Genomic DNA, 27,795 nt, shown 5'->3' with positions numbered 1-27,795 from the left:
CTTCTGCAATATCACTAATACAATTATGAGAGAATGGGTCCAAGTACAGGTCCTTGAGGTACTCCATTGACTATAACCCTTTCTTGTCTGTCACTCAGCAACTGAACAGTATTGGGATCCAAAGTCATAAATTGCAGTTTATTTATAAGTCTTCTGTGTGGGACAGTGTCAGAAGCCCTACTAAAATCTAGATTCGCAATGCACCACCTTAATCAATTGTTACCCAATCAAAAAAAATCAATAATATTATTTTAGCATGAGGTGGTGTGGAAAGGAAGGAATATGTATGTGTGAGTCTGCAGAATCCCACATCCATTTGCAAAACTGAAAACATGAACATTTTCATCACTTATACTCTAGAAGTGTTGTACCTGAGATAGAGCATCTCTGTTACAATATTAAGAACCAGCCCTGTGAAGTTAAATGGCTGAAAACTTAAGAACCAATGTGCCACTCATGCATTGCTCTCCTTGTTTTGGTGCATGTATTTTAACCCATTCACCATGGATGACTTGAGGACCAATAATTTAGCTGAAACTTCTTTGTCCCCACTTCGCCGTAATCTTGGCAATCACATGGGCACTGCTGCTGCTGCTCTCTGGACAGACCAGGAACAGCAAGAAAGACTCCCGTCTTAACAAATTACTTAAGAGATAAGGACCTTTCCATACCTAAGGCTACTCTCTGTTAGGCCCATAAGGCCCATACAACTAGGTCCGGTCAGAAAACCGGCAGGGCAGGAACTAGCTTGTCTCGGTGATCAAATTGAACACTTGAACATACCCACACAGAGAACCCACTACCTGAAACATTTATGACTACTTGAAGGAAGAGTCAAAAAGGCACCCATTTTTTATTAAGAAACTTTTTAGGGCTCACCAACTCTATCAAAATTAGTTATATGAATATAGCTGTAATCCTGGGATATATTTAGTTAGAGCTCGGAAATGATCTTGGGCTAGATCTTTTATTCCTGAATTTAAAAAATGTCCCCTACACCATTACACCACCACCAGCCTGATACAAGGCAGGATGGATACAGTCTTTCATGTTGTTTATGCCAAAAGTCTGAATCCAGACCAGGCAACGTTCTTCCAGTCTTCCGTTGTCTAATGTTGGTGAGCCTGTGCAAACTGTAGCTTCAGTTTCCTGTTCTTAGCTGAAAGGACTGGCACCCGGTGTGGTCTTCTGCTGCTGTAGCCCATCTGCTTTGAGGTTCGACGTGTTCTGCGTTCATACCTTGGTTGTAACGAGTGGTTATTTAAGTTACTGTTGCGTTTCTCTTACCGTGTGCTCCCAGGGCAAGAAGAGGCCCTGAAGAAGACCATCCCTGAGCTACAGGGTTTGTCACATTATATGTATATATATTTAGTATGGACTGACGTGATTCCTGAAGAAAGCCCTACAACAATATATAATTTATGTGGTAAAGTAATATAGAAATTGTGAATGTTCAAATATAGACCAAAATAACTGTAATGCTTGCATCTTTACACTAAAATAATTTAACAAAGCCTTACCTTAAAGAGTTAAAAATATTCAATTTCTGGTTGGCTGCAGAGAGGATTTTTCTTCGAAAGAAGCCGTATTTATTGGGATGCAGGATATGGTACCCACAAAAGCTTACACCAGCGTTTCACAACAGATTTACGAGAGTACTTTACAAGCCGCCAAACATTCAGGTATGTAACTGTGAAATGTTTGTGTTGTGATTCGTTTTTTAGTAGTATTAGTCTTTTTAATTCTAATCTTTTCAATTCAATCATTTAAAAAAAACAAAAAACCTGAATATTGGTTTTCACTCAAAAATTTACAAAAACATAGAAAATTGAAAGTCTCGTGGTTTTGAGATAAATTACAGTAATACAAAGCTTATAAGCTTAAAAACACAAACCTAAAAAACAGAAGGAGCTTGGAAACTCATACCCAAACACTCTCTAACTAACTGAATATCTGAAATAGTCAGATAGCAAATGTGGAGATAGTGATGGAGCAGAGTGAATGGGTTGAAAATTACAAGTTGGGGAGAATAGGAAGCCTACTCCACCACATTCCCTGGGATCAGGTCTGCCACCATAGGAGAGAGCATTGTAACAAGAGGATAGACAGGTGTAAGTTAGAGCGAGAAGCTGCATGGAACTAGAGGCAATGTTGTAAGAATGTTAGTTTTGTGATGGGTTCACACCTTTCATTCCATGTAATGTCTTAAGAAGAGGTTATTCTCCACCCTAAGTGATAAGATACCAAATCTCAATTTTATACATGTGGATAGGCCTCGCATTCAATAAATACATTGAGCACAGTTATAAGAAAGAACTGAGAATCCAATTATATTTACTTATTTATTAAAAGATCACAAAGTACATGAATCGAAAATTAATCAGAGTGTAATATAGAATGCCTATTAAAGCTTATATGCATAAAAAAATTAACATACCAGTCAATCTCGATACGGAGACTCGCACAACCTTACCTGAACGGCAGATCTTCTGGGGCCACTCGCAGACTTCGTTTCCCTCTGCGTTGCTCGAACTTCTCTTGTCCCGTCCAGGGGAGCAGGAACAGAGCAGAGTCATGTGATGTACATTCACATGACTCCACTGGATTCCTGTGTCCCCTCGACGGAACAAGAGACGCTGCTGAGCAACACAGATGTTAAAAAAAAAAAAAAAAAATTTACTACCACTGTATAAGATACACCCAGTTTTTACACTCCAAATTTTTCGAAAAAAGGTGCATCTTATACATGGGGAAATACAGTAAATTATTATGTATCACTAGCACAAAAATGGTTGCTAATGGTCAGATAAAAAGGAGAGGAATATTACCGTCAAGGCCAGGTTGATTAATTATTTTCACAGAATAGCTAAAACATTCCAATCTTATGCCACACAAAAAAGGATCTTGTGCAACAGAAATTTTACATAGTTGAATTCTTTACCATAATTTTACAGAGGCCTTTGTGTTCCAGTGCGCAAAGGTAAAAGTTTCTGGTACGTTGAGAGGATAGAGAAGGGAGCAACAAGAAAGGGCCAGGATTTGTGTGAGCATAGAGATTGCTGGGAGTAAGGGAAGGTGGGGGAAGAGCAGGTGAAGGTAAAAAGTGCCTGGAATGAGAGAAGGGTAGAATGACGGAATGAGGGAGCAATATAGACATAGTGTGCAGGTGGCTGGAGAGATAACTGTTTTACTAAGAAGAGGATTGTGAACATAACTGGAGAAAGATGGAAATGGAATGGTGGTGGCTCAAACACAATAAACACTAGGCGGCACTTGATGATGGTTCAGAGGAGTATTGATGAGAACCTCCAAGTTGCTTTGTCCTTGGTGAACTCCTATACTGTGACACTAATTGATCTGTGCCTCTAATTGGACAACTCAAATTAAAGAACAAACCCCTCAAAGGATGGAATATCAAGGAACCCCATCAGACACAGAAACAAAATGTAACATTTAAACTGTAAGACACTTAAAATCAAATCAGCTACATTTCTTCAAAAAGACTGAACAAGAGTGCCTCTTCTCTCTAAAACAAAAACAAAAAAAAACACAGCAGCATGGCTTAGGTTTGCAAAGTTGCATCGGAACAAACCACAAGTCTTCTGCAACAATGTCCTTTGGACAGATGAGACCAAAGTGCAGATGTTTGGCGTAAATCTGTCAGGCGCCCGTCCGTCAGGGCACCAATGCGCAGTGCCTCACCCTAGTACCCCCCACCTCCCATGCACGGAGCCCTTTCCCAGATACTTACCTTTGTGGGTCTGTGCCGGCAGTAAGAATGGACGCTGCTCAGACCCCCGTCTGACCCCCAGTCTGCTTCTTGTAGTCCTACCTGCATCAACATCTCCAAATCTTGCTGTGCCTGACAAAATGTATATAATAAAATAGGAGATGAACGTCTACAATGCCAACTTGTAAAACCATGTTTTGTGACAGACATCACATTGATGGTTTAAACATTGTATGCTGTTCAATAAAATGTGTGCAATGTAGGTAGAAAAATGATGCAGGTGGTTTTTTTTGTATTTTTTATAGGTAGTGATCAAAAACTGCATTTTCTGTCAACTTTTTTTTCTGTTTCAGTGGATGAAGAGGAAGTAGAATACACAGTAATTGACCAATTCCAACCAATATTTGGTCCAGCTGTAAGTATTTATATGTAATTTATATGTAATCATACGTTTAGCTTTTATATCTGGCAAACTCAATTCACCCATTTTGTGACAATAGCTGATTTTATTTTTTGTACCCTTCGTGACAGTGGCTGCTTTAACATTTCTGCGCTGCTCGTGTTTAGCTGTAACGTTATTCTTTCCCGTTTACTGAACCCACACACATTATATTTTTTTTCCCAGGACAAGAAGAGCTTTCTTTAGATGTCCTTGTTTAGATCATAAATTATTTACTATTAAAAAAGTATAAAATATGGTGAAAACGTTTACTTGAAAAATCTTTTACTCGTCTATAAAAGCTAACAGATTCTACTATTCGTCCTGAGTTTAGTAATAACCAATTTTAATGGGTTTTTTGGGGGGTTTTTTTGGTGAGCGAGTAGTTTCCTGTTCTTAGCTGACAGGAGAGGCACCCATTGTGGTCTACTGCTGCTGTAGCCCATCTGCTTCAAGGTTTGACATTTTGTGCGTTCAGGGATGGTATTCTGCATACCTTGGTTGCCTTTCTGTCATCTCGAACCAGTCTGCCCATTCTTCTCTGACCTCAATAAGGCATTTTCGTCCACACAACTGCCGCTCACTGGATTTCGGACCGTTCTCTGTAAACCCTAGAGATGGTTGTGCGTGAAAATCCCAGTAGATCAGCAGTTTCTGCAATACTCGGACCAGCTCGTCTGGCACCAACAACTATGCCATGTTCAAAGTCACTTAAATCCCCTTTCTTCTCCATTCCGATGCTTGGTTTGAATTCAACAAGTTGTCTTGACCATGTCTACATACCTAAATGGATTGCATTGATGCCATGTGATTGGCCAATTAGCTATTTGTGTTAACAAGCAGTTGAAGGGATGTACCTAATAAAGTGGCCAGCGAGTGTATATATCATTTCTAACTTATATTGGTAGGGCTGTTCCCAGTACAGTATGGATTGAGATCCTTTTTGGATACCAGGGATGTCATAGTCACATAGTCAACATCGCTGGCCTCCCAATGCATTTTATTTATATTTTTTTTTTTTTTTTTTTTTTTTTTTACCAGAAGTGAATGTCTGATGAACATTCCGATTAAAATAATGGTGTATCAGTGCTTGTCTGAGGCTGGCTTCTGCCAACAGGGGAGAGTACAGACTGTCAAGAAGCAGCCTGCTTTCCCGTGGTGCAGCAGTGGGATATGCCTGCCCCTGCAACAAAGTCAGGGCATACCAGTATTTCCTAAGGTGTATCTTGGCTTTTAAGGGCGTAGCAAGTACATGATTAGCACGTTTTCTCAGAAACTGGACATGGCCAATTTAGTATTGCGTCTATGTTGATTGAGGTCTCTCCATAGTTTAACATAAGTTATTTGGCTTTCTTTAAGCTTGTGGAACATTTGGCAGGGTTAGTAGTAAGATCTGCTTCCCAGAGAGAAACGAGTACCTTATGAAGGTGTGTGTTCTAGCTGGTGCATTGGATCACAATATGATCCAGGTAAGTTCTTTGGGGTATATTCACTAAATGGAGAGTGTTATGCTTACTTGCAATATGAAGACTGGTTACTAGAGGGAGGCAGAGAGAAGCAGAACCTACAACGGTCTTGAATCTTTGCTAGTAGAGTGTTTTGGATGAAGTAAACACAGAAGGGTCCCAATGTCCGTTTCAAGTTTAACAGGGTTATAGAAGGCACTGTGGTCAATAAATAATCCACGTTTGAGGCTTTTAGCCATATGTGCAATACAATAATATCAGTGAGAGGTCACTACCAGAAATATAGCAGACAAGCTTCCACCTTACCAGTCATCTCACTTATTAAATGTGTGGATTCACTGGCAACATCCCTGGAGTACTGTGATTTATTTTCTTGGATAAATGTCTTATTGTGCACTTACTGGAGCAGAAGTGCTTTTGGACATATCTGCATGGGATTTTCCATTTGTTTGCTATGTGTACATATATTCTGATTTTTCTCTTTTGAATTGTTATCACAAATAGGCAGAAGCCTTCTTGCTTTGAGTCAGGAGTTGAAGATAGTACTAGTTGAATTCAACAGCCGTAGAAGTACATACGAACATCCCAATCTACTCCTAGTACTAAAATTTTTCCTCCCCACCTACCAAAGTAAGGCATGGTTTTAGTCACCATTACAACCAATGACTTGCTGAGGGGTCAGGATCCAGGGCAAAGATAGCTTGCAAGCTAATTTATGGTGATGCAGAGAATTAAACCAATACAAGGGCAACCACAAACACCCTTGGGACTACCACTACTGTAAGCACCGGCAGCTCTAAAGCAGAGCAGCAGATCTATTTTTGCTCAAGAAGGTAGTGAAGAATAAGAGGGAAGTCTACTAAAATTGGATTTAACGGTCCCATCACACATTGATGAGTTGAAACGTAAATTGACGGACCTTAAATTTTGTGTTATTGAACAGGTGTCTAGACCTAAACGAGGGGGTGATCGAGTTAATATTGTTAAACAATGTGAAGCATGGTAGATTTATGAATTGGATACATTATTTCCAAATGGACTTCATAGGGAATTAGATTTAGTGCCATTTTTGTGAGCCTAAGCAAGGTTGGGCCTGGTTAGTATCTGGGTGGGAGACTACTTGGGAATACCAGATGTGATAGGCCTTTTAATTTGTGTGAAAGCCATGCCCAAATATGAGATATTTAGGATGATTATATTTTTTTACATAATGACATTCATATATATATATATATATATATATATATATATATATATATATATATATATATATATATATATATATATATATATATATAAAAATGTATTTATAACTTAAGTATTATCCTTTATCTCTATTAGATTCTGTTTATTTCAGCTTGGCTGATGGTTATTCCGGAACGCAGCTGGTCCTGTAGGTTTATTTAATGCTTCTTTGTAGATTTTGAGAAATATATAGCTGCGTTGACAGACCGATCTTTAATATCGTATATTATTATGCTACAATTTTGTTATTTCTCGATTATATAGTGTCTGTATTTGTAGTACAGTGTTGATTTTAAACTTGTGTACACTTTTTTTTGGTATGATAACAGATATATATTTGTAGTATGTTTTTCTCAATTGATGCCTTCACTTTCATATTTATTCAGACTTTTAATATAATTATTATTTATATATACACATTGACTGGCTTTTCACTGTCACTTTAAATACAGACTGGTTAGTTTGCACTTTCACTTTTAATTGTTATGTAGGATCGGGTGTCCGACCACTTAATCACTTGTTTTGCATAAATATTTGAGCGCGTGCACTTATGTTTCTAAAGCTACCATTTGAGTGCTGAGCCTGTTGTATTCCAACCTTTATTTCTGTGTTTCTTTCACTGGTGGCTGCCCAAATATCTAGAGGACAAGGACAGGACCACTGTAGTTGGTGTAGGCAGGTGCACGCAGAGTGAAAGGAGAGCAGAACAGAAGCAGCAGGGTTATAGATCCTTCCTACTCCATGCTGAGGAGATGAGCAGCACTTTGGCAGCTCTTAGGAAGATGCTAGTGCAGTGGATTCTACAGCAGTAGAAATGGGAATGGTGGTTAGTGATGGGGCAGCAAACATGATGAAAGCGGTTAGAGACAGGGACTCTGTTGTACAGTAAAGCCCTGCGCGGGACTATTTTTTTTTTAATCCCGCTCCCGCTGATTTTGTGACCATTACCACCCGCTCCCACAATGTGTGTGTTCTGCTCCCGCCACATATGTGGTCAATTCGCCCGCTCCCGCCACATATGTGGTCAATCCCGCCCACCCCCTTACCTGAACTGCATATTTCCTGCGCACTCCTGCAAGTCTGCCTTATCGTTGCTCCCTCACAGAGTCTCTTCTCTTGCTCCACCTAGGAACCCAATGGAGTCACATGAATTAACATCACTTCACGTGACTCTGTTGGGTTCCTGGGCGGAACAAGAGAAAAGACGCTGTGAGGGAGCAAGGTGATACAAAGCCAGTGTCGTCTGTATTCTCCTGCACTTCAGGTAAACATTTTAATTGTATTTAAGTTTTCAACATTAAGACAAAATATTAGGAGGACTAGGTAAGTACATGTACTAGCACCTATGGGATTATCAGGTCCTCAGCTACGCCACCTCTGCTTGGGCTAATTGGGGAGATCAAAGTTGCCCTTATACATTATGGAACACAGCCTCCATAGTGACCTTACTCCACACAGCACAAGCTGCATGGTAAAAGGCAGCCTCACAGATAAGTCATCCCGACTTGGGCCCAGCCAATAAGTCTCTGGTTGTAACCATGCTTCTCTTCTATCACAGGGATTTATACAACAATTGTATTTTGTAGTGCCTGCCTTAGTTGTGCATTTTAAGGAGACAACCTCAACTTATTTTACAAGATTGGGGGAGGTTGACATGTGTAGTGGAATCATAGTTCAATCAGTGAACTTACAATAACCTACAAGAAATTTTACTGATTTAACAATACACTATACAAGGCCATTTTAGCTCTTTCAGGGAACGTTCACATAGACTAGTCCTCGATACTGTATAGAGCATTGTATTTTTGTGTAGGAACATCTATTGCCCATAGCAGTTTTTCATTGTCTATTTCTATTAGGTGCGACATCTCCAAAACCAGAAAGTTCTGGGTATTGGTGCTGTTGGTTTAAACCTTTGCCGCCATGGAAAGATCTGCTGGCTACAGGTAAGAAACTAAATTTAATGAAGAATGGTACAAAAACATTGACCCAGCTTGCTTTTGCCACACTGTTCCATATAACTGGATGTATAGCTTCTTGGGGTGGGTGTACAGTTTTTCTAAAATTAAAATGTAGGTATATTTCATAGGGAGTGAAGGCAACATGTGTTATGTATTCTTGAACAGATACAGGGAATTCAAGCAGATGCAGAGTACATGCATATATTAAGAAGAGGGTCTTCCTATAGGGGACAGGGCACCTCCCAGTGGACTTGGCATATTTTACAGGACTGGCAAAAATAATCTGCCATACGTAGGAGCATCAAAACTGAATGCTCCCTTACAATGCTCCCAGAGCAGCAGAACAAAATAGATAGATTTTATTTTCAAACAAGCAACTCATGGGAGAGCTAATATGTAGGACAATGCCAAGAGAGGACCACCACTGGACAACAGGCTCCTGTGAAAAAGAATAATGCAGATATTTAATGGGTGAAAAACGGGGGCAAAGATTGATCAACAGGGGATTTTACAGGGCAATGACTTTCAAGTTGACATAATTCACATGGTGGATGTTGTATGAGCTCTAGTGTATTTCATACAAAAACAAAATGATTGTTTTATAAGACTGCAAATGTAACTCATACTCTATAAATTACACTCAGATTACAGCAGTCATAACCATGTGAGATGTAGTTGGACATTTGTACTTGTGACAGGTCCAAAAACCAAAAAGATGCTTTATGTGGCTCTGCGCAGATGGGGGGGGATAAAGAGAAGGTAAAATAGAAAGAGCATATTGGTAAGACTGAGAGCTAGCAGCTGGAAGACACACCAAGAAGTTTGTTATCAATGCTCAATGACCTCAATGTTGAGAAGCACAGGCAGGAACCTTTTCATTGTGTAATACCACCAGGGAGGCATTGGATTGGCCCAAAATGTATCCTGTCTGGGATTTCATGAAAGGAGAGAAACAACTGAGGCTGCATAAATACACAGAAGAACTGTGGTTAGTTCTCCAAGATACAAAAAACAAAATACTGTCTGCGCTTCTCACCCTAATAAAGTTGGCAACAAATATATAAATGAGAGGTTTTGGTTATATGAATTGGCCAAAGCATAATTAAGCTCACCCGCCACATCAAGGCACACTCTGAATAGGGTGAGATCCTACTCTCACCTCCTACATAGTGGGCACACAAAGCAGTTTATACTGCTACCAAAACCTTATTAATGTGTTGGGGAAGTGCAATTAAACCTCCTCCCATTTAACCCCTGGACAGCAAGCTGCAACCAGACTGATGAGGACAACCTCAAATATGTGAAAACAGGGAAAAGAAAAAATGTCGGTGCGCTAAGCTAGTCTCAGACTCAAATAATACAAATGTATAATATGAGGCCTACCAAACAGTGTGAGCATGCTGCAAATACAGTGTGTTGGCTGTACAATCTATACAAAAAACAAAATACTGTCTGCGCTTCTCACCCTAATAAAGTTGGCAACAAATATATAAACATAATATTAATGAGAGGTTATTAGGGTGAGAAGCGCAGACAGTATTTTGTTTTTTGTATACATTGTACAGCCAACACACTGTATTTGCAGCATGCTCACACTGTTTGGTAGGCCTCATATTATACATTTGTATTATTTGAGCCTGAGACTAGCTTAGCGCACCGACATTTTTTCTAGTTCTCCAAGATGTCAGACCAGGCCACTTTCTTCCATTGCTCTATGACAGGGGTGTCCAAGTTTTTCCTGTAGCGGACCACTTCATCAGAAATGTATATGTTCGGGGGCCGCACTCATTTTTCACTGAGAGACAAAATGGCCTTTAATAAAACATGCAGGTTGAAATAAACAAAAAATCCTTTATAATGCCTCTCACTGATTTCTGGGCCTAGACAGTTTTGTCCTAATTCAGGAGGGCATTTTATCTCTGGATACATTAAAATAAAATAGTTCAATTTATTCTAGGGATGCACCAAAATGAAAATTCTGTATCGAAACCGAAAATTACCCCACCATCTTTAAAAATTAAATTTAAAAAAACCCCACATAAAATTCACTTAATTATAACACACCAAAAATGTACAAACAAATTAAATAACAATATTAATATATATATATATATATATATATATATATATATATATAATTAACAGCACTCACAAATTCCAACATGAACTGGTTGCCTGGGCATGATAGGAGTGTGATTGCTGTTAACAATCATATATAAATTGATATTGTTATTGTATTTTGTCCAAAATTACACCAAAATTGGACAATAAATTACAATAACAATATTAATATATATATTATTGCTAACGGCAATCGCACTCCTATCAAGCCCGGGCAACCAGTAAGTGCTGGAACCTGGGCATGATAGGACTGATTGCTGTTGGCAATCACACTCCTATCATTCCAAGTCAGCCATTCCAACTCTGTGAGTTCTGCTTGGCTTTTGCAGTTGCATTTAGCTTGGACACACAAGCGAATCCTGAGCTGGGGCGAATCTCCTAAGTGACATCTCTAAGTGAGGAGTTACAAGCAAAGAAGGAGTTAAAAAGCAAGAAGGAGGGTAAAGTATAAATCCTTGTGATTCCATATATTTATATATATATATTGCACCTTACTGTCTGTTTTTGCCAGTTATTTGAGCTATCCCCATTGCCAAGATGTCCTCCATGTTTGACAATGCGGTCAGGTGTACATCTTGCTCAATGTATGCAATCCTTGATCAGCGCTTCGAGGGTGCATATTGCTGTGCGAGATGCGTGCGGGTTGCTCATTTGGAAGCACAAATCCTGAGTCTAGAGGAGCAACTGGCAACACTGAGATCTATTGACAACTTGGAGAGGAGTCTGCTGCTCACTGAGCAAGCTCTCTCGGGGGTAGAGGTGGGGGAGGATAGCGGGATGGAGGTACAGGACAGTCAGGCAGCTAGCTGGGTTACAGTTAGAAGGCGGGGTAGGGGGAAAAGCGCCAGGGAGGCTAGTCCTGACACCCCAACAAGTTTGCCCGGTTGGCAGATGAGGGGGATGTTAGTTCAGAGTTAGCAGTACTGCAGCAAGTCACTGCCTCTGACCACCAGAGGGGTGTCTGCTCCAGTAAGGAGGGAAGGAGGAGCGCAGGGCAGGCCAGACAGGTGCTGGTAGTGGGGGACTCAATTATTAGGGGGACAGACAGGGCGATCTGTCACAAAGACCGGGATCGCCGAACAGTGTGTTGTCTGCCTGGCGCTCGAGTTCGGCACATCGCGGATCGGGTTGACAGATTACTGGGAGGGGCTGGAGAAGACCCAGCAGTCATGGTGCACATTGGCACCAATGACAAAGTGAGAGGTAGGCGGAGTGTCCTTAAAAATGATTTCAGGGACTTAGGTAGCAAGCTTAAGGCAAGGACCTCCAAGGTAGTATTTTCTGAAATATTACCTGTACCACGTGCCACACCAGAGAGGCAGCGGGAGATTAGGGAGCTAAACAAGTGGCTCAGAAGCTGGTGTAGGAAGGAGCGGTTTGGGTTCATGGAGAACTGGGCCGACTTCTCTGTCGGATACAGGCTCTACGGTAGGGACGGGCTGCACCTCAATGGGGAGGGTGCAGCTGTGCTCGGGGAGAAGATGGCCAGAAGGGTGGAGGAGTGTTTAAACTAGGTAAAGGGGGGGAGGGAAACTACAATATAGAAGGGGAAGATAGTGTAGATAGAAAGCTGGGGCTTATAAATGTACCTGGGGGTGGAGCGGAGGGAGGGGATAGTCAATAGGGATAGGCTTCATAGGGAAAAAAAACATACACCTCTAAATTGTATGCTTACTAATGCCAGAAGTCTGACCAATAAAACTGACGAACTGGAGTTAATAATGTCTGAAGAAAACTATGACATAGTGGGTATAACAGAGACATGGTTGGATGATAGCTATGACTGGGCGGTTAACATACAGGGTTATAGTCTATTCAGGAAGGATCGAAAAAAAACAAAAGGGGGAGGAGTTTGCCTTTATGTAAAGTCCAGCCTAAAGGCCACACTGCGGGAGAATATATGTGATGGAAATGATAATGTGGAGTTATTATGGGTAGAAATATATGGAAAGAAAAATAATAAAATACTGATCGGGGTTTGCTATAAGCCACCAAATATAATGGAAGCAGCAGAAGATCAATTATTAAAGCAAATAAACAAGGCAGCAAATCACAATGAGGTGGTTATTATGGGGGACTTTAACTATCCCGACATAACCTGGGAAACAGAGACCTGTGAATCTCATAAAGGAAACCGGTTTCTGACTATAAGTAAGGATAATTATCTGTCCCAAATGGTACAGGACCCGACCAGAGGGGGCGCCCTACTGGACTTAATATTAACCAACAGACCTGACAGAGTAACTAATGTGCAGGTCAGGGGGCATCTAGGAAATAGTGATCACAATATGATACATTATAACTTGTCCTTCAATAAGGGAACTCTTAGAGGAGCCACAAGAACTATGAACTTTAGGAAGGCAAAGTTTGATCAACTAAGAGAAGCCCTTAACACTGTAAATTGGGAAAATGTCCTCAAAAACAAGAGTACAGACACTCAATGGGAGATTTTTAAGAATATCTTAAATTCTCACTGTGAAAGGTACATACCGTATGGGAATAAAAGAGTCAGGAACAAGAGAAAACCAATGGGGATAAATAAAAATGTAAAGGGGGTAATAAATGGCAAAAAAGGCATTTAAGCTACTAAAACAGGAAGGCAGTGAGGAAGCACTAAAAAGCTATCGGGAAAAAAATAAAATATGTAAAAATCAGATAAAAGCAGCAAAAGTGGAGACAGAAAGACTCATTGCCAAAGAGAGTAAGACAAACCCCAAAATGGTCTTTAACTATATAAATAGTAAAAAGGTTAAAAATGAAAGCGTTGGCCCCTTAAAAAGTAATGAGGGAGAAGTTATAGATGGGGATCAGGAAAAAGCTAATCTATTAAATATATTCTTCTCTGCTGTATTCACAGAGGAAAATGAAATGCCAGGTAATATACAGCAGGATGAGATAACTGCCCCAGTACATGTCGCCTGTCTAACCCAGGAAGAAGTGCAGTGCCGCCTAAAAAAAATCAAAATAGACAAATCACCAGGTCCAGATGGCATTCACCCCCGCGTTCTAAGGGAGTTAAGTAATGTAATAGACAGACCCCTATTTCTAATATTCAAGGACTCTATAGTGACAGGGTCTGTTCCCCAGGACTGGCGCATAGCAAATGTTGTGCCAATATTCAAAAAGGGGACAAAAAGTGACCCGGGGAATTATAGGCCTGTTAGTTTAACTTCTGTTGTGTGTAAACTGTTTGAGGGTTTCCTAAGAGATGCTATTTTGGAGTATCTCAATGAAAATAAGTGTATGACTCCATATCAGCATGGGTTTACAAGGGATCGGTCCTGTCAAACTAACCTGATCAGCTTTTATGAGGAGGTGAGCTCAAGACTGGATCGGGGTGAATCGCTGGATGTCGTATATCTTGATTTTTCCAAAGCATTTGATACGGTGCCACATTAAAAGGCTGGTACATAAAATGAGAATGCTTGGGCTGGGGGAGAATGTGTGTATGTGGGTAAGTAACTGGCTCAGTGATAGGAAACAGAGGGTGGTTATTAATGGTACATACTCTGAGTGGGTTACTGTTGCTAGTGGGGTACCACAGGGGTCAGTTTTGGGTCCTATTCTTTTTAATATATTTATTAATGACCTTGTAGAGGGATTGTATAGTGAAGTATCAATCTTTGCAGACGATACTAAGCTCTGTAACGTGGTTAACACAATAGAGGACAGTGCACGATTACAAATGGATCTGCATAGGTTGGAGGCTTGGGCTGGGATGTGGCAGATGAGGTTCAACACAGATAAATGTAAGGTTATGCACATGGGGAAGAAAAATCCAGGCTGGGAATATGTATTAAATGGGAAAACACTGGGGACGACTGACATGGAAAAGGACTTAGGAGTTTTAGTTAACAGTAAATTTACCTGTAGCGACCAGTGTCAGGCAGCTGCTGCTAAGGCAAATAAAATCATGGGGTGCATCAAAAGGGGCATAGATGCCCACGACAAGGAAATAATTCTACCACTGTACAAGTCACTAGTCAGACCACACATGGAATACTGTGTACAGTACTGGGCACCAGTGTACAAGAAAGATATAGTGGAGCTGGAGAGGGTTCAAAGACGGGCAACCAGAGTAATAAGGGGAATGGGAGGACTACAGTGCCCAGAAAGATTATCAGAATTAGGGTTATTTAGTTTGGAAAAAAGACGGCTTAGGGGGGGATTTAATAACTATGTATAAATATATAAGGGGACAGTACAGAGATCACTCCCAGGACCTATTTATACCCAGGACTGTATCTATAACAAGGGGACATCCTCTACGGTTGGAGGAAAGAAGGTTTCTACACCAGCACAGACGGGGGTTCTTTACAGTAAGAGCGGTGCGATTATGGAACTCTCTGCCAGAGGAAGTGGTAATGGTAAACTCAATAAGAGTTCAAAAGGAGCCTGGACGTGTTTCTTGAAAGCAATAATATTACAAGTTATGGATATTAGATTAATAGGGACAGAACGTTGATCCAGGGATTTATTCTGTCATATTTGGAGTCGGGAAGGAATTTTCCCCCTGGTATGGGGCAATTGGCATCTGCTTCATAAGGGTTTTTTTTGCCTTCCTCTGGATCAACACAGTAGGGACACAATATGTATATAGGTTGAACTTGATGGACTTTGGTCTTTTTTCAACCTTATGAACTATGTTACTAATACATGCTGAAACATGGCTATCTGCCTCCTTGTTTATTGATGCTGCCAGCAGTATGGGGTCATTTACAGACTCCCTGTGCCATGCCCTCCCACTTATACATCCATGCTATCACACATACTCATTCATATACTCATTCATTCACAGATTCATTCCCTCAATAACGCATACAACCCCACCCTCTTACTTGCACTGCAGATCTCTCACTTGCAGTCTTATGCAGAGGCTGCTGCTTCTCCCTGTGTAGCTCACAAACAACTTCTCTTGTGCAAACAGCGCAAGCAGGAATGGAGCGGAGTCGTGTGATGTGGCATAAATTCACGTGACTCCGCTGGGCTCCGCTTCCCCTGTGCGGTACAAAAGACACTGCTGTGCGAGCAACCCACAGGAAAGCAGCAGGGCCCTTGTGATTCTGCGATCCCAGTTGCCCTGCCTGCGGATCTCACGCGGGCCACACCTCAAGGTCCGAATTTGGGCCGCGGGCCGCATGTTGGATGCCCCTGCCCTATGATTTAGTTCTTATGCTTATGTGCCTATTGTAGGTGATTTTGGCAGCGGACAGGGGTCAGCACGGGCACCCTTGCTGGTCTGTGGCTATGCAGCCCCTTATGCAACAAACTGCGATGCACTTTGTTCTGACACCTTTCTGTCAGAACCAGCCATTTAAGCTACAGTTGCTTGTCTGTTGGATACGACCACACGGGTCTTTGCTGAAGATAAAGATTGAAATCATAATCAAAATATGACAACTGATCAAATGCACATATAATTTGGCAACTATATCACAGCACAACGCATCATATAAACCATAAGATCAAAGGAAAACTGCTCATTGATGTTGCAAAGCTTGTGCTGACTAATCACTTTATGCTAATCCAACCAATCCTAAGCACCAACTGTCTTCTCCTTTGGTTCACTATAAAGAAGGCGATATAGATTTGGATATTCTTCTCTGGGACAAATACAGCAATATCCATTTTTTGTGCTTGTGTTGTACTGCTGTAATTTCATACTTCTGGTTGGCTTTGTTTTATTTGCAGATTCCTTGACAAGAACTACATGTACATGTATTAAATAAAACCTAATTCAGAGCATGCACAAATACATAATATGGTTAATTTCGTGAGAATGAATGTTTCCATTAACCTTTCTGACAGGTTGCAAGCAAAAGTCGTGTATACCTTTTTGATGTCCTCATACTCGGTCCAAAGATTTTCAAAAATGGGCTACAAGTGGTCCTAGAGGATAAATCTATCTTAAAGGTGAACCATAATATCCAACCATTTTGCAATTTTGTATTCAGTATGATAAAAACATGAGTGACATTAAGTAATAGTATGGCTTGGTGACCAAGAGGGTAGAATTGCTGTGTGTATCCTATATGATTTGTGTTTTAATAGCTTTTTGCAGATAGTATATATTTATCCATGTGTTTGCTTCTTTGACAGTTGCTTTCGCCTACACACCCCTACATTTTCCCTAGGAATGTGCACTCCCCCCCCCTTTGCGTTACACAAAACCTGTGTTTTTCCAAATAAAAATATATTCAATAATGCACTTGGAATTGAACTGTAAAACTCTCAACTGTCTTAATCCATTTAAGCAAGTTAATGTGTAAATGTACATAGGTTTTTGTGTAGTTGTTTTAGAAACTTAACGCCATGCCTTTTGCAGGTTATCCATGACTGCCGCTGGCTGGGAGATTTTCTTTCTCATCAGTATGGTGTTGTCTTGAGTAATGTGTTTGATACACAGGTAGGGTCATATGGTTATTTTTTAATTCGTACCTCACAGTTGCATATTGTTGAGCCTTGGCCGCCCATGACCCTGTCGTTGGTTCACCGCATTTCCTTCCTTGGACCACTTTTGATAGGTACTGAGGTCGGGTTATAAGAAGGGGTGTATTTTTCAGACCATTTGCTCATTTTATAGTCCATAAAATTGCTTCAACTAATCGATAATTTGATGAAATTCCTGAGAACGTAAAGCTTTACTTTTTTTTGTGGGGGGATACATAAGAACTTGTACAACTAGTTATTAAAACATTATTATAACTAGGTTGCTGATGTGTACCTGTTCTCGGTGGGGACTGGGGGATTCCTTCCTCATCGTACAAGCTCACTTAAGGAATGCTTGACTCATTACCTCAACATGCCACCATCACGTGTTTCCTTCTTGACTCAACGTCATACTCTTGAAAAGGTGTGTACACTTTTGCAAAGTTTGAATATACATATAATACCAAACCCAGATGTTGTGGTTAGGACCAGAATTAAAACTTGCATTCTACCACTGTGAGGTAAACAGGCACCTTATGGGATAAAGCAGCCAAAGTATCCGTTACAGTCTAATAAAACCTAATATTTCCACATGACTAGTTAACAATAAATTATGTAACCCATTCATGATCAGGAATATTTTTAGTGGTTTGATTTCTGTGCCTGCTACTGCTATTGAAACATACAAAGGGACTCTCCAGGTTTGACCATAGTCTCTTTTGTGAGTCACTTTCTTATTTCTCCAGGGAAGAGTAGTAGTGTTTTAGGCATGCCCACTTCATCCATTATTCCCATCCCCCTTCTAACCAATTTTTTGTTTAGTTTTTCATCCATTAGCTATCAGAAAAATAATTTTGATTACTGGCCTTTTGGTACGGATGAAATTCAGAGGGTTTTTTGTTTTGTTTTTTTAATATCCAGAAATGGGATTGGCCAAATCTCAGGTTTTTGTTCTTTGCTCCTTCTTTGTTTTCCTCTTCTCCATTCTTCTCTGTGATATGGTTCCCCCAGTGATATGCTGCATTGCCCTTGCACTTCTGCATCTTGGTGAAGCTTCTGCATCACCACGGGACAACTTCGTCACAATTCCTCCAGTCAGGGGAGAGGCCGTCCCTGTGGTGCACACCGAGGCTCTGTCCTGATGTAGAAGTGCTCCAGGAGGACATGGTAACACAGTGGATCATCGGGAGAAGATAACTGGAGAACTATGAAGATGCAGTGAACACGAAGAAGGTGAAGAAGCAAAGAACAAAAAGCGTAGCTATGGAAAAGGAGATACAGCCTGGACTCTCCCCTGACATTAGAAGCTAGCATCACTAGCACCAGAAAACCATAACATAAGTGCTAATGTCAACTGGGTCATCACTGGAGGACAGTATATATCATTACCCGAAAAGTATAACCCTCCCCGCGCTCTATTCACTATCCACATTTAAGTCCCTTAAGCCAGGAGTATTAAAAAATACTATCCTATAGGGTACTATATAAGGAATGGATGTACAAAAATGTGGTGTCCTACAGGGAGAGATGACATTGTCAGGATACTTAATGATTGTTGTGATTTGCAACACAGCATTAACATGAACCAGCACAACAACTTTTAAGATATCACCTTATACTCTATTGGCTCGATTATAGGCCGCACCTTTAAAGTTTGGTGCTATTTTAAAGAAAAAAATATTTTTAAAGAAAAAATACACGAGTGGAATAGTAAAAGGTATTTCATCTAATAAACAGGAATACATTTATTTTATTTTTGGTATCTGTTATGCAGTTAGTCATGCAGTTAGTCAAACAGAAATTTGGAAACCCAATACCCATTTTGAGGTGCCCCCCTTAATTGATAATGCACCTTACTTATAGATATGCCACTCTTCCCCCCTGATATGCCACTCTACCCCTGATATGCTTTATGCCACTCTGCCCTCCCCAGACTTACCAATGTATCCCCAGACTCCCTGGTATTTAGCGGGGGCAGTCGGTGGACCTCTGCGCAATACCCATAGACAACCTCTGGCGCTGCTCGCCACTTCCGGCGGTGCGTCTCTGTCATAGAAGGTCTCCTGCAGCGCCGCGGGGAATCTTCCTCTCTTGCAGCTGGTGAACATTTGCGCGATGCCTGCAGCAGGGCTAGATTAAAAAAAAAAACACCCGCCTGGCGCCCGGAACTGCATGTCCCGGGCGTTGGGCGATATGAATTGTGCATTGCAAAAGAAAAGTAGAGGCATTTGTTACTATTTATAAAAATTCAGGTCCTACACTTAAGTAAATAAATAACTGGTATAAATTATTAACTTGTCCAAACTGAAAATGTATTGATGGGATGTCCAATTTCAAATGCGTCCACAGACTTTTCCTCAGCGTAGCTTAGCAATAGTTGTGGGTGTTTATGCACTGTTTAGTTTGTACATACAATTCAGATTGGCGACTGGTGTTTTTTTTTTATAATCCAAATGTTTGGGTTTTTACACACACAACTGCCTTGGAATTGTCCCACTAATTTTTGTTTTCTATAATAAGATTTAAAGTTTGTGATTTAGTGATTTGATTGCCAATAAGTTATTATAGATTGTAATTAGCTTCTAAAAATGTTGGGGAGGGATATGAGGCAGGATGGCTAGGAAATACATGATCTGCATTTTTTTTATTATGTGAAATCTTGTAATAATTTTAAGTTTCACCTGTACAGGATAACCCCAGCATCTGGTTTGATCGTCCTTTGGCACCATCGCTTCACAAAGTTTTGGCTTTGGAAGTAATGCATCTGCTTACTCTGCGCTTAGCCATGCTAGACTCCATGCTGGCTGACTATACACTATTGGTTGATGGGTATCTTAACTCCTGTAGACAGGGAACAGAAGATGATCTAGCCAGCACTGAGGTATGGATTATCATTCAACCTAACTTGATTTGTAAAGTGATTATATTAATTATGCAGCATTCAAAAAACATAAGACCTATTGAGAATAAAAATGGAAGGTAAAGTAACTTAGTTGTAAGTGATAACCATGAAGTAATTCCAAGAAAGAGCTGAGTATATCTGCCTGTTTAATACACAGAGGTTAGGTTAAAAGAAAAAGACCTGATACACATTTCACCACTCAAGGGCAGTATCTCATCTAATCAATTCTAAGAGGGATATGTTCATTTTCTCCAATCCCAAATACACTTGGGCTTTATATACAAATAAAGCACAGTGACGGCTTAATTCTCTACTATGGACAAAGTCACATTAACTTATTCTCTGTGTATTTCATGCTGACTGCATGATTAATCCATATTTTTTATTCCAATTGTATGGTAGGGCGATTTGGATTCTTGTTCAGTTTATTCCTTTTGGTTTTTGTCTGTAATCTACCAACACTAATTACATTTTCTTTTTAAGTGGTTTGGTATAGTCATAGAGCATTTCCCTCTGCGCTCCCTGGTGGCTTGCCTAACATTTGGGACAGACACCCATTATGTGCTTATGTGCTTTAGAATTTACATAATAGAATGTAGCACACTTTATAGACAGTTTTTGCTATTCACCATTATTAGCATGTGTGCGTTTTTTCTCATTTACCTTCTTACTTTACTAGGTAATTCATTAAGTATTGCTATTGTAGTAATTATGCAACCGCACTTATTGTACCTCTTTTTTTTTTTTAACCCCTGGTGGCGCTGCTCGTGTTTAGCTGTAATTTTATTCTTTCCCGTTTACCGAACCCACACAAGTTATGTATTGTTTTTTTCAGGACACGAAAGGCTTTTTCATTGTTTTGATTGTATCATATTATTTACTATAAAAAAAAAAAAAAGTAGAAAATATGGTGAAACTTTTTACTTGAAAAATCTTTTACTCATCTCTAAAAGCTAATGAAAACAACTTGCTAAATAGATTGTACTACTGAAGTAGCCTTTTGCTATTTCAAAACCATTTTTTCCAAATCTGGTAATTCCCCCCCCCCCTCATGTGCTATTTCGGTTATCTTTGAACCCAAACAATGCAATTTACCCCATCAAACCATATATTTTTGAAAACTAGACACCCCAGAGTATTTCAAATGCTAGTATTTTAACTCTTCCCATGCACTAATTCTTCCACCAGTTTTCTGTCAGAATTTGTGGTAGTCAAAGTGTGGGCAACATCTCAGGAGTACAGTGATACCCCACACAAATGGGTTTGCCTGGCTGTTAGGGGGCAAAAGGGCCACATTTGGGGCATGCGCATTTTTCAATATTGAACTTTGACATTTGATGATCCACTGCCCATGCCCTATTTGGTACATCTTTGAGCGTGGCCATTTCAGTGTGCCCAATAAAAGCATATATTTTTGAAAACTAGACACCCCAGGGTATTTCAAATGCTGGTATTTTAACTCTTTGCATGCACACATTTTACCACCAGCATTTTTTCAAAGTTTGCAGTAGTATTTTTCCCCACACACGTACTTTAGCTATGAATTTACAGCTCCTGGTACATGTCGCACAACACCCCAATATGTGTTCCGCAACGTCTCCTGAGTACAGTGATACCCCACATGCATGGGTTTGTCGGGTTTTTGGGGGAATAAAAGGCCACCTTTGGGGCGTGTGCATTTTTCAAATTGGAAATTAGATGTGTGGTCAAATCATACATTTTTTAAAAGTAGACACCCCATGGGCATTTAATATGCCAGTATTTTAACTCTTTCAATGCGAGAATTGTTTTAAGCTTAAGTGCAAATTTTAGAACTTGCTCATAAAAATAGATTCTTAGGAGGGTCTGAGAACTCTTTTCAACTCCATTGTTTTTTTGTTTTTTTTTTGTTCATGGCGTCCTAAAGTGAGAGTTCGGTGTCGTTGAAATGCCTCGATCATTGATCCCAGGACTATTCCTGTTAACGATTCGTTAAATAAATCCGTTAATGGTTTTGCTATAACTATAAAGCTAATAACTTGGGGTGTATCACATCAGGCCCCATCTTATTTGTCTTTACCTTATTAGACAACCGAAGTAGAGCCTCTGCCACGATAAACTCACATTTATCAAATGTCTGTCTCTTTTCTCTTTCTACTGCTAATTCATCTCCCTATACAACCAAGCATTCTGCTGGCATTTCCTGCTGCTCTGTTGCATTGTCTACCTACCTTTAATTCCTCTGAAATAGTTACCCCTAAATCCCTTTTCCTCGGATATCGAGGTTACGACAGTAACAAATATTATATACTCTGCCCTTGGGTTTTTATCCCCTATGTGCATTATCTTGCGCTTATCCACATTAAATGTCAGTTGTCATAGCTCCTACCATTTTTGCAGTCTACTTAAACCATTTGCCATTTTGACCTATTCCTCTAGAAATATCAACCTTGTTGAAAAAAACACATGCTCTACCAGACCTTCTGCAATATCACTGATGAAAATTAGATACAATGGGTCCAAGTACAGATCATTGAGGTACCCCACTGGCAACAAGACCTTGCTCCTGATATACTCCATACAACCCTCTTTCAACCCTCTGTCACTCAACAATATAATCCATTCAACAATATTGAGAATAAACTCAGAGCTTGCAGTTTATTTATAAGCGGCAGAGTGTGAGAAGCCTTATTGAAATCCAAATACACGTCTACTTCACCACCTTTTTTTAGTTACCCAATCATAAAAAAACAGTATGATTACTCAGTCACTTATTTGTATATTAAACCACAGCAAGTGATGATCACTAGACGCAAACTTTCACCTTCAGTAATACCCGATATCACATATCCATTTGTGAACACTAAATCTAATATGGCCTCCTTAAGAGTTGGCTCCTTTACTACTTGTTATAAAGATAGTGCCAGTAGGGAGTTTAGAATATATGTACTCCTTCCACAGCCAGCTACTTTGGTTTTCCAGTTCACATGTGGAAGATTAACATGGCCCATGATTATAACTTTCACCTTGAATGTCTTCCACAATTAGTAGAATTGTCTAACTCTACTTGTCCAGGGAGTCTACAAATTACACCTACAAAAGTTACTGTACTTTTACCAAATTGTAATGTAACCCAAACTGACTCTATGTTCTCCTCACTAACTTGTTAGGTTAGCTTTTATGCTTTCTTACACATATAGGGCCACCCCTTGGTTGCCACCATTTGGTTGCTGCGATCGGAGCCACAGATTACTCTGTTCTCTTAATAATAGAATCCCCTACCATTGCAATCTGCCTAGTCTTCCCTTCCTTGTGGATCTCTCTATGGTAGATGAGCTGCTCTCCCGATTGTTAGGGAGAAAACATATTTTTCTGTCTGCCTCCCCAACATGTTCACTTTAACTGAAAAAACAGTTTACATGTGAATTAATATTTACCTATAAAACATTTTTCCTATTGGGCTGTCTTATTCAGGATTTTTCTTTTTTTCCTAAATTAATAATCAAATTTTGCAGGGTCATCTTATAATCGAGCAAATACGATAATTCAATCTATCGTAATCAAGGCTGCTGTCTGGAGGAGCATTCATTCTCACCTTGACCTTTTTGTACTACTTTGTGTCACTGGGAATGACATAAAAACAGAATTCTTACCTGAGAATTATCTCTTTGCAATTTTTGGGATGTAGGTCTTTTTTTCAAAAGTTTATACAGGTAAGAAACAGTTTGTCAATGTTATTCGTCCATAAGAAAGCCTTTCCCTCTTTAAACAACAAAAAAAAACATGGCTGCATGGCTTAGGTTTGCAAAGTTGCATCTGAACAAAACGCAAGATATCCTTTGGACAGATAAGACCAAAGTGGAGATTTGGCCATAATGTACAGCGCCACGTTTGGCAAAACACACCGCATATCAGCACCTCATACCAACTGTCCAGCATAGTAATGGAGAGATGATGACTAGGGCTTGTTTTGCATCCACATGACCTGGGAACCTTACAGTCATTGAGTTGACCATGAACTCCTCTGTATACCAAAGTATTCTACAGTCAAATCTGAGGCCATCTGACAGCTAAAGCTTGGCCGCAATCGGCTCATGGAACAAAACAATGATCCCAAGAACACCAGCAAATCTACGAAAGAATGACTGAAAAAAAAAATCAAGGTGTTGCAATGGCCCATTCAGAGTCCAGACCTCAACATGATTGAACTGCTGTGGCAGAGAGAGCTGTGCATAAGCAAATGCCACAAACCACAATGAACTGAAGCAACAGAGTAAGCCTAAATCCCTACCTGATGAGAGAGACTGATACTCATACACAAAGCAATGAAGTTATTGCTGCTAAAGGTGGTTGAATAAATCATGACATGGTGTAATATGTCATGTGGTATTCATCTGAGGTTGTATTTACCTAATGTTTAGACCTGCTAAGAAACAGATGATATGTAAACCACTCAACTCAAAGGTGGGATTATTGGTGGGATGGAGGGTTAAAATAAGTTTTGCATCCTCCAGTGAGTGAAGGGGTTCAAATACAGAGATTCCACTTTGGAGTGGCACAGACCCCACTCTGTACTCTGCTTACCTCAAACAATGATCCACAAAGCAATCTGTCCTCAATTTTCAGCCCAAGAAAAGGGAGGCAAAATAATCAATCTTTGCCTCAAATGGCTGTGCAGAAGTGTGTTTATATAGCATATAGTAAGTATTCTTCATTTCATATTTTCTACAAGGTGCTGGAAACATTCCTCAGAGATGTTGGTTCATATGGACATGATTGCATCACACAGTTGCTGCAGATTTGTTCCACATCCCAAAGGTGCTCTATTGGATTGAGATCTGGTGACTGTGGAGGCCATTTGGAGTACAGTGAACTCATTGTCATCTTCAAGAAACCAGTGGGAGATGATGTGAGCTTTGTGACATGGTGCATTATTGTTTTGGTGAGCCTGTGCGAATTGTAGCCTCTGTTTCCTGTTCTTAGCTGACAGGAGTGGCACCCAGTGTGGTCTTCTGCTTCTGTAGCCCATCTTCTTCAAGGTATTAAGAGTTCAGAGGTGATATTCTGCATACCTTGGCTGTAAAGAGTGGTTATTTGAGTTTCTGATGCCTTTGTCATCTCGAACCAGTCTGCCCATTCTCCTCTGAAATCAATAAGGCATTTTCGTCTACACAACTGCCACTCACTGGATATCGTCTATTTTTCGAACCATTCTCTGTAAACCTTAGAGATGGTTGTGCGTGAAAATCCCAGTATACCAGCCACTCTGGCACCAACAACCATGCCCCTTTCAAAGTCACTTAAATCCCCTTTCTTACTTATTCTGGTGCTCGGTTTAACTTCAGCAAGTTGTCTTGACCACGTCTACATGTCTAAATGAATTGAGTTGGTGGGATGCGATTGGCTGATTAGCTGTTTGTGTTAAGCAATTAAACAGGTGTACCTAATAAAGTGGCTAGAGTGTATGTATTTTATTTATTTACAAATGTGTTATGTTGTGAGTTTCAGGTGAGGACATGTGGGTTATTTTTAACAGAAATTGCCCTCGTAAACAACTTTTCAAAAGCACCATGTATCTGAAAGTTGTTCTTTCCTATAAAAAGTATTAAGGAAATGTCATACGAGTTCAACTTCATAGCAAATATTTGTTTAGTATTAGAATGTGATTCAAAAACCAATATTGTAGTACATAAATTTAAGTTGGTAAGGGGAGGATAAGATTACATGAATGCGAGGTGTGTTTCTACTGTAAATTGGAAACAAAATTGAGTATCAAACTCAGGAGAAACTCTTGTCCACTTGTGGTTTTCAATATGACTCATCTATAAATTGTAGCACAAATATAAGTGCACAGATGTGAAAATACACTGTTACTTTAATATTTCTGATCTTGCAATGAGTATATGGTTGTCTTTAAAGTAACGCACATTGTTCACATTCACATAGCCTCAAAAGCTGCTGTTGTGAAATCCCAGCAATGCTCAGTTTTGTTTGTGATATTTTCTCTTTAAAGTTATAATGTATGTTGTACAGTTACTTTTGTTTTTTCAGTTCCTTTTATTTTGTTCATGGAAGCTTTGAGCTTTATGAATCCAATTTCAGGCTATATATTCATCCTTTCTATATCATCAACAGCTGTCGTGTTCGGAACTGCCCAAACAACTTCAACAGCTGAGAGTACTGCAACAAGTGAGAAGCGAAAAGGCCTTAAAAGATTATGATGTTAACAACAAGGGGCTCCTTATAAGGAATGCACCTGAAGATATTAAGCACAAATTGGAAATTTGATTGATTCAAAAATTAATTATTAATATATATTTTGACAAGGCTCAAAATATAAGACTGATGTTGACTTAAGTTTGCAAGAATAATTTTCTTTTTTTTTTGGTAAAGTGTCCCAATATGTGTTGTAATGTTGTTTTGATTTCTTTTTTTGAGATAAGAAAATATTTTGATACTTGTTTAACGGGTCATATTTCTACTGTATTATACAGTACTATTGAGTTGTGTAGCTCTTTACAAATTGTTATAAAATAAAAAAATTTCTGAATATGAATATGCTATGTGATTGTACCAAATCTGACATTATCTTCTCCCTATTGTTTCGCTCAGATGCTAGGGATTGAAATTTGTGGTGTTTGTGGGAAAACACACACATCATGTAATCATTTGTTGGGATGATCTCCAGGTGGTCTAAATTCCATAATTCTAGAGAAGGCAAACTCTTCTTTCAAGTGTGCCAAAAATGACACTGTGATTAAAGGACAAAATAATGAATGCATGTTAGTAATAATTCAACAGATAGAGATTAATCAGGACAGGAATGAGGTGCTTAGAAGAAAGTAGGTTTTAATAGACCAATTACTTGATATAAACTAATAACCCATATTTGCAAGTTTAACAAGCTGAAACAACCCAGATTGAATGTCTTGCAACAGATTTGAGGAGGCAGAACTACACAACTATGCACAGGTTCGCCATGAGAAATTTCGGGGGTTAACTACATCCTTAATCCCTAGGCTCCCATGCCCCCCTATCAGTCTGGCCCATGTCTATCCTACTGTCCCACCCATTGCTCCCACACCCCCCACCTTAAGCACACCTTATGAGAACAAGGGCAAGCCTAGGGTTTAGTGGTTTCTGGGTGCAGTATTTCTTCAAGGCCTATGCACCCACTCTACCACCGCACACATACATATACACACATTATTTTTCCTGCTCCTCCTCTCCCCCTTCCAGGTGCCACTACCCCTGTGCTTACCCATGAGACTCCAGCACATCTGACGTTAACAACAATCTACACCAGTCACAGATTATCATCTCATAGATCTTCAACCCGTGGTACCTATACTATTTTACTGGGTCTACTTATTGTCTAAGCCAAAACTCAAGCATTTGACTCCCTGGCGTCTAGCGGGGGCAGCAGGTGGACGTCTGCGTGATGCGCGTAGTCAACCTCTGCCGCAGCTCGCCACTTCCGCCAGTGCTTCTATGCAGGCGCTTCATCATAGAATCCATGGCGG

General features: G+C 39.9%; 1 protein-coding gene across 1 annotated transcript; it reads left to right on the top strand.

Moving 5' to 3' along the window:
- Nucleotides 1-3,904: 3,904 nt before the first annotated feature.
- On the top strand, nt 3,905-26,560 carry LOC149284007 (piRNA biogenesis protein EXD1-like). Its single transcript, XM_089497203.1, has 8 exons — nt 3,905-3,989; nt 4,084-4,145; nt 8,740-8,826; nt 16,771-16,875; nt 17,288-17,368; nt 17,672-17,815; nt 20,081-20,272; nt 26,408-26,560. The coding sequence occupies exons 1-8, from the start codon at nt 3,905-3,907 to the stop codon at nt 26,558-26,560; spliced, it is 909 nt and encodes a 302-aa protein (XP_089353329.1).
- The last annotated feature ends 1,235 nt before the right edge of the window (nt 26,561-27,795 follow it).

Source organism: Sceloporus occidentalis, unplaced genomic scaffold, assembly GCF_023333645.1.
Source record: "Sceloporus occidentalis isolate IW3139 unplaced genomic scaffold, rSceOcc1.0.p SCAF_100, whole genome shotgun sequence".
NCBI classification, from domain to species: domain Eukaryota; kingdom Metazoa; phylum Chordata; class Lepidosauria; order Squamata; family Phrynosomatidae; genus Sceloporus; species Sceloporus occidentalis.
The sequence above is the reverse complement of the archived record's forward strand: the minus strand, read 5'-3'. Positions and strand labels throughout refer to the sequence as shown.

Excerpts from the sequence above, each read along its gene's own strand:
- LOC149284007 (XM_089497203.1), top strand. The coding sequence starts at position 3,905 with ATGCCAACTTGTAAAACCATGTTTTGTGACAGACATCACATTGATGGT. Across the intron at positions 8,827-16,770 it reads GAAAGATCTGCTGGCTACAG|GTTGCAAGCAAAAGTCGTGT; the intron begins GTAAGAAACTAA and ends CCTTTCTGACAG. Across the intron at positions 17,816-20,080 it reads AACGTCATACTCTTGAAAAG|GATAACCCCAGCATCTGGTT; the intron begins GTGTGTACACTT and ends TCACCTGTACAG.